The 12,362-nt window shown below is 48.6% G+C and overlaps 1 protein-coding gene across 8 annotated transcripts in view; it reads right to left on the reverse strand.

Moving 5' to 3' along the window:
* Window positions 1–12,362, reverse strand: part of PLXNA4 (plexin A4) — a 523,648-nt gene that overhangs the window by 359,618 nt on the left and 151,668 nt on the right. For 7 of the 8 annotated variants that reach the window (XR_001887846.1, XM_017885083.1, XM_017885085.1 and 4 more), the window contains one exon: window positions 5,294–5,476. Coding sequence is in view for 7 of the 8 variants with exons in the window: in XM_017885083.1 (XP_017740572.1) it covers window positions 5,294–5,476 (183 nt within the window). In the remaining variant the exon portion in view is untranslated. Of the gene's footprint in view, window positions 1–787; window positions 1,038–5,293; window positions 5,477–12,362 lie in introns of those variants that run through there. The other variant, XM_017885090.1, reaches the window with a different exon arrangement.

The raw sequence follows: 12,362 nt of genomic DNA on the forward strand, positions 1-12,362 counted from the left end.
CCAGGGACATGCAGGGAAGGTGGGTGGGCCCAAGGGCAGAATAGTGAGAAATGGAAAAAGATAAGAAAAGAGGGCCAGTGTGGCCACATTTACATCAAAAGGGTGATTGACTGAGGGCTTAATAGCATTGAAGAATATAAAATATGTCCAAGAGGGCATCAACCAGCTTAGTTGCTTTTCTTATCAACTGAGTTCAATTTGGGAAGAAAGCTTAAAACACAGCAGAAGAGATTGAAACGAGGTGGGAGGAAGGCCCGTGAGAAGGGCATGCACTGGTCTGAGACAAGGTCAGTCTGAAGGGCCAGTCTTAGAATTCCCAGGCTGGAAAGACTAATGACAGAATACTGTCTGTGTGTGGTTGAACGTGAAATCAGAGGAGGGAGGGTGGCACTGCTGGTACACCTGTGGGATCTTCTGCCTGGAGCTCTTCAACCTCAGCCTCCCCTTCACACAATCCACAGGGTAAGGTCTATGCAGGTTTAACATTTGCAAAACCAGGGATGGAAAATGCACACACAATATAGCAAATAGATGGTCTTTTCCTGTCATGGAAATCGGTCAGCCCTGATGCTTCTGCATTTCTTTCCCTTTCTGCTTATGATCAATCACACATGAGCCCATGGCAGCTTGGGCTGGAGAAACATATAGCACAACAGAACTACCTGACTGAACCCTGTATCAAATACACATGCCCTCTGCCCTAACCACAGGTTCCTGTTCTATTTGGTGTTCCAACATTGTATCTCCATTTGATATCCTGACACTTCCATCCATCTGCAGGGCTTTCTGTGCTATGAATATTTATTTTTAGTTAAAGTGGATTCAAATTTCCAGAGTAATTTTAGGAAGAATTCCCAGGTACATTTAGGAAGCAAGAAAGCAGGGGCTGGACTCTCTGATCTGATATTGCTTTGTGACTCGAGCACTGAAGCACACACACAGCATCTGTTCCTGAGAAGCAATGTTCACCCCAGGTGGGTCTCCCTCCATTCCAATCCACTCCTGGGTGATTCCCCTTGTGGACCTATGCTGAGGGTCTAGGGAACACAAGCAAATTAATTTTAAAACAGGCTCAAGCAAAAAAATTTAGGAAGATTAAATTAATCTACATGACAATTCCCAATAAGAATGATTTTTGTACTGTATACTCCTATCGCCTCTCCATGGGAATGTGCACCCAGTTCCTACTCAGAGAGGCTGGTATGGATTCGTCTGTGCACAGACACATGGATGCATGTCCTACAACAGGCTAATAGCAAGGCCAGCCAGACTTAACCAACATCCATACAGCGCTCCACCCCCTTAGGTGTGAACAGTTTAACCTAGCAAAAACATCCAGGGAAGATGCAATCACCAGCGAGAGGAGCAATCGCATCTCAAGTGGAAGTTTATGATGTTTTGGTTCACAATGAACATTAGTCTCTCCCACTAATGTCAGGCAGTAATTCACCACTGAACAGCAGCCATAAAAATGATCGCTTAGTGAAAGGAAAGCAAGAGGCAGAGAAAGAGAGAGAGGGAAAGGATTTCAGCAGAAATATTCTTGTGAAGAAATCTTGTGCTTCGGAGACAACACTGAGCTGATTGTCCCAATTCAAGCCAAAGGTTTAGGTTTGCTTGGCCCTAAAGCCAGTCAAGATGGCATTTGCCTTACGAGTTTTACCTATAGTGGAAATATTAACAGTCTGTAGGTTATTGCTAAGTTCCTAGACACCTACTCATGACTGTAGCATTTATAGGTCATATTTCTTTACACACATACCCTTAAAGTTCACCACAGGAAGAGGCTGCCAATACCATGACAACACACACATATCAGAAAACATCAAAGACATCTAAATTGGTACTTTCCTCACCTCCTTTCCCCCTGCTTCATGTGATGTGTGCACCAAAGGAGTGAAATCACAGTCGTCAAAGACAAGGTTGCAAATGATTGGGACTCATGCCTTTCAAGCAAAATAAAAAGTCAGTAATTTTGAGGGCAGACTGATCTCCTGGACCCCTGAAACCCACAGCAAACACCCTTACTCTTAGCATCCCCCCAAGCTGTCTCCTGACCAGCTACCCCCATTTCCAGTCTCTTGTCATACCGTAAAGCCTTGATACACACAGGAGATTATTACAGGGCTCAGAGAAACCAACTCTATAATTATGGCTACAGTATGATTTCCATTATTTTCACGCCCTGGCCTCAGTGGCTTGCAAAACTTCCAGCAAAATCCTCCTGCAGCTTCACAACTTGTCATGGCTGGGCCTCTGCCCAAAAGGTGACTGTGGTCCTGATAACTTCTGGGAAAAGCGAGTCAGAATTATTACAAGGAAAGGGGAGTGGTGCTTAGTGAGTGAGCGGGGGTGGGGAATTCTATTGTTCAGAAAAAAAATAAATAAACGGGCCACTTTTGCTTTTTATTATTTCAAACAACAGACTCGGCGGCCCAGCCTTCCTTTCCCAACTCAGACTGTTCCCTTGGGCCAGCTGTGCTGAGTCTGCAGGCACGGGACCTGGACGTGAGCAAAACCATTAAAAGGCTGCCACTCCGAGCCTGCAGAGCAGAAAGTTTGCCCCCCCCGCCCCGTGGCCTGCCTTTCCCCAGGAGGACTGAAGGCTCATTCCCCACAACTGACCCTTGCGCTCTTACCTTTGAAACGTTTATGCCTCACCAGCCCCATCACTGCTCTGGAAATTAGACAGAATATCCCAGGTGGCTGAAACAGAACTGTTCTTACACCAACCCACCAAAGTAAAAGATGGGAATGCCAGTCACAGTTTATGAAGCCCCAGGTTCTTGTTGCATGTGTTGCCTGTCACTGCCTGCCTGACTGACTGCTGGGCTCTGTCCTCACCTGCCTCGGGAGGGTCGTCTCTGAGCGCCTTGCTGGCCCAGGCTCCTGGTGGTGTCCTGATTCCACACTCACAGTGCTGCACTTGATTGACCTCCCTGTCGGGGAACAGATTTGGACAGGCTTCCACAGGTGAAAGAGCACCAACCACCAGATGCCTCAACCCAACCTTGGACCAACAGCACAAAAATGCAAGTTGACTGTCTTGGGTTTACAATGCATCCATGGACAGGAAACACCTTCCTTTTTCCAAGAGAAAATAACTGTTTTGTTATGTGCACTGAACTCTCAATGTTCATTTCACTGATAACATTCACTGCCCAACCAGCTCAGACAATCACACACACACACACACACACACAAATCCTCATCCAGAGTCTACTCCATCCTGCCAGCTAGTAAATGGTCCTCTGGCAGCTGGTAGGAAATTCAGTGAGTAGGACTCTTTTAGGGCAAGGCAGGGAGTTAGCTTCTCCATTGCACTGAGATTGAGCTCACTAGAGAAAAGACTTAAAGCATCCCCCATACTGCCTTGCTGACTTATTTACTCTCAATAGTGCTCATTCACCCAATGAAGCAGGCGAAGCAGGTCTCAGTGCATGAATTGTACATAGTAATGTCCCCCGTATTTAGAATTCACTTTTCCAGCAGACCAAACTTGCCAAATCCTACTGAAGAATCGAGCCATCTGAAGTCCCTGACCAAAAGCTCACACACTTCTCTCCTCAGTGTGGACTGACGCTTGTCAGACACAATTTCAGTAAGCTTGGCAATCTGGTTTCCTAGCCCACCAAAGCTGGAAGCCACAGAATGAGGGAGGAGGAAAGGTGCTGAAGTCAACCAGGATTCCTGGCAGCAACTGGAAGTGATGAGTGGCCAAGTGCATAAGAGGAAGACCCGGGAAGGTGGCAACAATCAGACATAGGAGCTGTGTGAGGACAACATGCCCAAACCTCGCAGCATCTTCCCTGGGTATCTGCAAAACTCAGTTCATTATGTGAGCAAAACTCATGAGGAGTCCGAGGCAGCAAGAAAAGATTCCATTGTGTTTACCATTTTCTTCACAGAAAGGAAGTATGAAATAGAATTATTTGCAGTGAATTATGAAATACAATTCTTAAAGATGTGTTTTGCTGTTTTTGGTTGCGACACTGAAGGCGTTCCACTCAAATTAGGCGGTTACTTCCTCCTAGGCAGTGCCAGCTGCGTGGTACCTCACGGACACCATTCTTGCAGAGTACCATGATGTTTCCCCAGTGCTCATTGTTTTCTTTCCCAGTCATCACCTATAGAATCACTCCACACACAAGTTCCCAAGTCACAAACAGACTCCGGGGTGCCCGCCTCTTGTGCTCCGCATGCTCCCATTCCAGACACGCCACCAGTCCACAGAGATGCCAACAGAAATGATTGCTGGGCTATTACACTGTGGGATGGTAAAATAGGCATAGTCCTCTAAATATGCCTGGAACATTTCCTCTTGACCATCCAGAGCTAGCAGCCAGAAATACAGCAAAGGGAAATGGAGGGATTAAGGCTCAGTTTCAATCAGGCAGTGCCTCTTCACCCAATCTGAATCACACAATGTCCAGAGAACTCCAAGAGAAGCCAAAATAAAGCAAGCAAGAGCTCCACATGAAATCACCAATATTTCCTGGGAAAGGACTAAAATGCAATTATTGGCCAACAGGAAACAGGACCTCCTGCTTACCATCTTAGAAGGGCTTTTAATCCAATCAAGAAGGACATGTGCTGTAGGGCCAGCTCCAACTCATGAGATGAGAACCCTGAGCACAGAACAACCCTCGGTGGATGACTGCTCCCAACACAACTGATGAGCCAAGATCGCCCAGGACCCCAGAACCTGCCAGCTTCCGAAAGTGCAGGGGAAACGTCAGGTCCCTAGATCATACCATTTGACCTCACCAGAAGCAATTTCCATGCTCCCATTGCACCCGTGGTTTTCTCAGCCCACAACTTGGCTCTGGGCCCCATTTGCAACTTTAACAGGTCTGCACTTTCCTCCCTCTGTTCCCTGAATGCATTCCAGATGATGCAGCAGTCAGAAGGGCTGGAGCAAGGGGAACAGGCCTGTCCCTTCCCCCTGCCCACCTTCCCCAGTTGCTCAGACCTAGTAAAGCCTTTGCCTTAAAGGCACAAGCCCAAATTGAACACATATGTGCCATTTAGAACAACCCTGCAAGGCTGGTCTGACACCTCTCATGTGCACACCAGTTCTAGGGAGGAGGTGAATCCACACACTCACCCCGCAACCTCAGCACAGAGGCAGAGAAAGGATAAGATGATCATCATGACCTCAACAGCAGCGTATCTCCTTAGCTCAAACAGTATCACCTGCCCACACGCCCAAGGTAGCGAAAAGACAAAATTTCCAGCCCAGGAGGGTCAGACTGTCTTCACAGTAACCAAAAGGGCTGCACTTCATTCCTACCTTCTTCAGCTTGCCACTTTTGGTGCCCACAAAGGCCAGAGAGTGATTCTTGTAGACATATGCGATGACAGACGTCATGCGGTCCCTGTCCTCCGTGAAGACGGGAATCCCACGCACCATGTCGGACACTCCCAGAGGGGCATTCATGTCCAGGCCACAGAAGTTATCATCAATGGTTAAGAGCTGAAAATTTTAAAAAGAGAAAAATTAGAAGGGAGCGTCAGGGAAATTGGCAGAGATATTAAGTCAGGAAACTATGGAGGTAGAAGAATCCTTAGAGATGAATCATCTGGTAACAATCCCTCCTTTTTACATGAAAAACATCGCTCCAGAGAAACTAGGTGACCTGTAAAGAATCACCTGAGTGGGCAGGTGCAGGGACATGGCAAAAAACACAGATCCCAGGTCTCCTTTCCCCATAATCTGTGTCTCTGCCTCTTCTCCAACCCCTCCCAGCGCCATCTTAGGAGCTTTGTCCATCATTATTATCATCATCATCCTCAGGTGGAAAAGCCCTGGGTCAGCCCAGATGAGCAGGGGCTCCAGGCCACTCTGCTCAGGCACAAGAGGGATGTGGTCTCCATATCTATACACAAAGAGGAATGTGGTCTTCGTATCTATACAGCAAAGGGATGTGGGCTCCATATCTCGAGCAGACACACACATGAGGACTCAAAAGTGTAGACTAGGGAATGGAAAACATTAGCATGTAAGTAGCACTATCACAACAGAGCCATGTGCGGGCAGTCAGCTGGGGAAAGGAGCAGTGGGGGAAGGAAGGTGCTGATTCAACTCAATGTGCCACAGCTGGTGCTTTATGCGCTCCGATCCCAGGCTCCCTGTCTCTTTTACAGCATTGTGAAGAGGGGCAGCCCTGGCCCTGCCATGCCTATACCAGCACTTCCCAAAGTGCCATCCATGGAAACCCAGGTCCCCGATATGCTCTACACAAAAGGAGTCCGCAGGCATATTTCTAGAAAGCCTTTTAACACCATCTAAGAGATTCATAACGATTAGTTACGTGAAAGGTCTGAAAAGTATTTTTAAGAAAAAATATGTTTAACCTTATCTCAGCCTCTCCTAAACATTTCATTCTCTGAACCCTTTTTCTTTTCTTTTTCTTTTTTTTTTTAGACAGGGTCTCACTCTATCACCCAGGTTGGAGTGCAGGGACATGATAATGGCTCACTGCAGCCTTGACTTCCCAGGCTCAAGCGATCCTCCTGCTTCAGCCTCCCGAGTAGCTGGGATCATAAGCATGTGCCACCATGCCTGGCTAAATTTTTGTATTTTTTGTAGAGACGGGATTTCATCATGTTACCCAGGCTGGTCTCAAACCCCTGGGCTCAAGTAACCACCACCCTCAGCCTCCCGAAGTGCTGGAATTACAGGTGTGAGCCCCTGCACCCAGCCGCTAAACCATTTTGACTGGAACACCTACTAGTGTTCCTTAAACAGAATATTCTCCAGATATCCTATGAGACACTGACCCTGACTCACTTGCTCCTGACTTCAGGAAGTATAAGTTCAGAAGTCAGGAAGCTTTGGGGCCAGTTCCCCCACTGTATTTCCAGTGGAATCTCCCTTTTTTATACCAGGCCATCAGGTCCCTCATGAAACAGAGGGTCTCACCTGGGCTCTGTGGTGCTGGGGAGTGTTGACGACCCCGGCAGTAGCCGGTGAAAAGCCCTCAGCACTCCCCACAAGCAGCTTGGGTCTGGCACACACCCCTCTGGGGTGGATTCTCCACCGTATCTTGGAAGGACTGTGTGGTCTCAGAAGAGTCACTCCGTTTTCCTGTGCTTTTATTTTCTGCTCTATAAAGAGGACGGAAACAATCCATGCTTTTTGATGGGCTACCATAAAGGCTATTGCACTCGTGCCCGTAAACGTCTTTGGACTTTGCAGAGAAAGGGGTGAAATAAAATACAAGGTGTCACTTTTTTAAAGGCTTCAATCTGGCCAAAGGAAAGGGCATCTGGAGAACAGCAGGCAGGCTCTTGCCAGGGAGTGTGTGAAACCAGGCCACAGGTGTTCACCCGGCCCCAGCAGGCTCCTCCACTCCCTCCCAGAAGAGGTGCAGGCACTGTCCCTCCAAAGAAGGCAACCTGCTGAACATCAGAAGCCTCTCTGACCGTTCCCCTTCTTCTTACAGGGTAGGGACAGCCAGAGTGAAAATGGGGAGAGAGCATGGGCGAGCCTGAGCAGGCCTCGTGCAGAGCAGACGTCTGCTCTCCAGGCCTTTGATAGGCTCTGGCCTCTTTTGCGTGGCCTGGTCCACCAGCCCAGGCCAAACACAACTCTCTTCCCTTCCCTTTAAAAAAAAAAAAAGAAAAGAAAAGAAAATTAAATTATTGGCCAGGCATGGTGGCTCATGCCTGTAATCCCGCCAGAGGCAGGCAGATCATCTGAGGTCAGGAGTTCGAGACCAACCCTGTTTCTGCTAAACAAACAAACAAAAAATTATAGGAGTCAAATTTACAAGGGAGTATTCAAGATTTAGTCTGATCTTTACCATTCTTCCCTAAATAAGGAGATGGGGAAGGAGACAGGAGGCAGAGAGTTAAAGGGAGGAGTAGAAGAGAGGAAGGACAAATCCAGGCAAAGGGGAGAAGATGCCCTGTCCCTGCTGGATATGACCATGGCAACCTGTCAGGCCTTCTGACAGCAGCCTGGGGTGCTAGACGTCCTCGTGGCCCTTGAATGTTCCCGCTTCTGGTTCACAAGGATTTCGCATCCCCGACTTTCTCAGGCCTAAGCTGTGCTGCAGGGACCTCTGCCATCGCAAAGTCTGTACATCGCCCGTTATGATCCATTTTCCCAGTAGATATGGCTGAATGGTTGTTCACACTGCACAGGGTGGGGACACTGAGGCAGGGAGAAAGGGAGTCCATGTTTCACAGTTCCCCACCACCTCTGCCGCAAACATAGGCCTCATTAGCCCGAGGAGGCTTCAGGCCTATCAGCTCCCAAAATGGCATTTCTGAGTGGTCAGGATTACTGAATACAATTCTTCCCCTTGGCTGGGCACAACACAAGCACATCAACAGCCATGTACAAAAAGAGAGTATACATTTGGCCCGTGACATCATTCACTCACCAGAAAGTCAGGGACCTGTGACTGTCTTCCTCTGAAGAACCTCATGCAGCAAGAAGCCCAGGCGAGATCTGGGATAATGACAGCTTTCTCCCTAAGTTTCCCCATGGCTTGGCTTCTCTCTCTGAATGTGATACAGGTGCCATTGAGGCCTTTGACCAAGCACCATCCAGGTCTGCATGATTGCTGAGGTCCCCCAGCTGTGGCAGCAGGTGGCCCTGCTCTTTGTTGCCTCGAAGCTGGGGTGATGGGGGAGGGATTTTTAAGATTGAAACAGTGGAAAAACTTGGGTTCAAATGGCAGCTCAGCTGCTTCCCAATTGCACAACTTGCTCCTACTGTTCTCTAACCTGACTTTCCTTGGCTATAGAGTGGGTAAGCTTGTAGGAGTGAAGGCACCTGGTGAGCTGGGAAGCACTTCAATGTAAGATATTTCATGTTGATTTTTCGTGTGTAGAAATCCTACCTGGAACAGGGGTAGAATGGCTGCAGGGCGTGGCCCTAGCATGCCTCTCAACCACAACATGCACTGCAAACACGGTATGCATTGCTGGGTCTGAGCTGAAACCACCAGCTAATTACAGTACCTGAAGCAGGAGGAGGGAGGGTCCCCAGGGCCTGCAGACCTGGGAGGTGGACATGCAGGGAACAGATGCCAGGGCTGCCTGGGCCCAAGAAGGGGAGGCTAATTGGTGAAAGCCTTCGACAGGTGAGGGTTGGTGTGGCTTCCTGAGCCCCCCGGTGATGGGGGGAGAGAGTGTTTGCTCCAGCCCTGGCTGGGCCTTCCCCTGGGCCCCATTAACAGTGAGATTAGAGCCACAGCCAGAGGAGCCAGTTCCGGACTCTGCTATGATCAGGAGCCCAGTCGTGCCCTAGGCCCAGGCTGGCCTCCTGTCACTCCACAAATACACAAAATATTTGGCCATGGTTATGATAACACTTGTTTATTAGAGAGCAACTCTACTCTCACAAGGAAAGGAAATAAGGGCCCATTACATGAGAATGTATATGGAACCCATCTGGACAACCCTGTGGACAGACCCAGAAGCCCTGAGAGGGCCACACTGTCTGGATCCCTATCCGGAGGACCCTGGATCTTTTTTTCACTGGCTCAAATGTCCTCATAGAATGCATGGGGTGCAAATTAAGATGGCTGATCCACTGTGCTCCAAGGACTATGAGCTCAAGGACAGGGACCATGTTTTATGCATCTTTGTACCCCTAGCTTAGTGCCTGGTTCATAGTAGGCTAATATATGTATATTAAATGGATGGATGGATAAGTGGATGGATAGGTGGGTGGGTGGATGGGTAGATGGATGGATGGATGGATGAGTGGATAGAAGGGATAAATAAAAGCCTGAGTTTCACAGTGGCTAACAGTACTGAACCAGAACTGTTAGGTTTGAATCCCAACTCTGCCACTTAATCCTGTGTGACCTTGAGCAAGTCACTTAACCTCTCTGTACCTTAATTTGTTACCTGTAGAATGGGGATTATAACAATAGTACATACTTTATAGTACTGTAGTGAGGATTAAATAATTTAAAACATATAGAACAATGTTTGACACTTAGTCAGTTCTATGGGAGTGTTCACTCTTATTGTTTGTTGTCATTAAATGGTCAGATGACCTTTGTGGGTCTCAGCATCTTTGAGGAAATTCATGGTATCTATCTCAGAGGTGTCATCAAGATTAAAGGGGCTAATGTTGTGAAGATGAAATAGCAAAGGTAGTTCTTCCCAAAGATCTTTCAGAATCAGATAGACATTTGGTCACAAAATTGAATGCAGGAGCTGGGGAATGGTCTCAGATCCAGAAGACTTGAGTGTTATTCATTAGAAATGCACATTCTTGAGCTCCACCCCAGACATATTGGATCAAAAAGTCTTGGATGGGGGCTCAGACATCTTCGTCTTCACACCCCACCAGGTGATTCCAACATCCTCTTGCTAAGGTTTGAGAAGCACTGGCCTAGATCACCATGGAGGGCCCTTCCTAGCTGAGGGCACTAGAGAACACAGCATGTGCCTAGCATCCGCACTCGGGAGCAGGACCCTGAGCTGGACCTGGATGCAGACAGCCCCCACAGCAGCCTCCCCAGGGGCTGCCACACAGTGTGGCAGTGGTGGAGGTGGCGTGGGGAGCTGGAGCTGACACTCCGAATTACAACCTAATAGCTTACAGCGCTTCCCTCGTGCACCGCGGCAAAGGTTACCGTGCAATTACGTGTCGCCACATACAAATGACAGAGCAGTTACGGTTACTTTACCAATTACAGGGAAATTGCTCCCACTCTGCAGAGAGACTGGCACTCTGAAAAACTCTATCATCTCCATGAAAAGAGGATTTTAAATGCAGACAGTGTCCTTCCTCCAGCAGTTCCACAGGCTCGGGGGCAGAGCTGCAAAGCCGCTGCCCAAGGACCCCAGAAGTGTTCAGTGGTCTCTATGGAGACTCCCTGGGAAGGGCTGGAGGAGGAGGTAGACCTGGGGAACAGTGGGGGGATCTCCTCAAGAACCCTAGACATCACACCCCCAACCCTAGACCTCAATGACACACTCTTAAGGAACCAACTATCACCCACTCTGACAGCCACACCAATCCATCTTGAAGGTCGCAGGTGATGAGGCGGGGTGGACCCCTGATCCCCAAATCCTCCCCTGACCCCAGCCTGCACAGCCCCTAGCGTGAGTCCTGATTGCACCTCCTCTGCCAAGCGAAGCTGTTTTAGCCCCGGCCCTGGCTTGTCCCACCTTTGCAGAAACCTCACATTGAGTCCTTATTATGGAAAGGTCAGAACCAAGCCAGAGCTCAGTGGCCCAAATGCAGTGCTAATGAGGTGAAGGTCAGCAGGTCCATCCCCCGTGGGCCAATTAGCTTAGCTCTGGGACACAGTCTCTTCCATAGCCACAGGCTGCCCTCTTATTGCAGGCATCCACTGTTTACAAACATCCTGAGCTGCTCCTGAAGAGGCAGACCAGGTGACCAGCACCAGCAGGGATGTGCCATGCACCCAACTCCTCCAGCCACCTATGTACCTGCCCTGCTGCTCTGGGGCAGCAGCAGCCATCTCTGAGTCCCAGGATGGAAGACAAAATCAATTCTGGTCTTCCCATTACTCTGTGGGCAACTCCTATGGTCCAGGAGAGAGAAGATTTCTCTCATCTGGAGAAACCAGCTCTCCTGCCCTTCCTGAATGGAAAAGTATCATCTAGCCTCATGCTCCTCCACAGCTGGGAAGCCCCCACTCCTGTCCATTGCATGGGGTAAGAAGACATCAGAGATTTTCCCAAGCTCACCCATGGTGGGGCCAACCGGATCTTTAGACCAATGTTTTTCCAGCAAACCTTTGGTTCCTTGGACTATTGGAACTCCCTGCGTTCAGCAAGGGAAACAGGCACTAGATGAAGACAATGCTATTTACTTTTGCTCACTTACTAATTTGCTTAAGAACATTTATGAAAAACCTACTAAGCCCCAAGCACCAGGTGAGCCCCTAAGAATATAAACATGAAAAAGTCTCAGTTCCTGCCCCAAAGAACTGCCTCTTTCCCAGTGCGGGGATGGACAGACCTGGGCCATGACTGGACAAAGCCATCTGGGCCTTGCTTCAGTTATGTGCCTGGGGGGAGTCCAGAGAGTGGGCCACCAACTGCCTTGGGGAGCAGGCATGACTTTGAGGAAGAGGCGAGGTTTGGGCTCGAGGCGAGGTCTGGGCTCATGTCCAAGTTCTCTGGCTTATGAAACAGTATTCTGCCCTTCTTTTGCACATCATATTTCAGATGTGGAAAATAATTCAGGATTATAAAATCCAACAGCCCCATTTTACAGAACGGGACACTAGAGCCTGGAGAGTGAGGTGCCTCCCCTAGTTACCTATCAGGTTGCTGAGAAAATAGGTACCAAAGCCCCAAATTCCTGGTGACAGAAAAAAACAAAACAAAACAAAACAAAAAAACCTGATTTTTTT

This window comes from Rhinopithecus bieti, unplaced genomic scaffold (genome assembly GCF_001698545.2).
Source record: "Rhinopithecus bieti isolate Rb0 unplaced genomic scaffold, ASM169854v2 scaffold_13262, whole genome shotgun sequence".
In the NCBI taxonomy this organism is placed as follows: domain Eukaryota; kingdom Metazoa; phylum Chordata; class Mammalia; order Primates; family Cercopithecidae; genus Rhinopithecus; species Rhinopithecus bieti.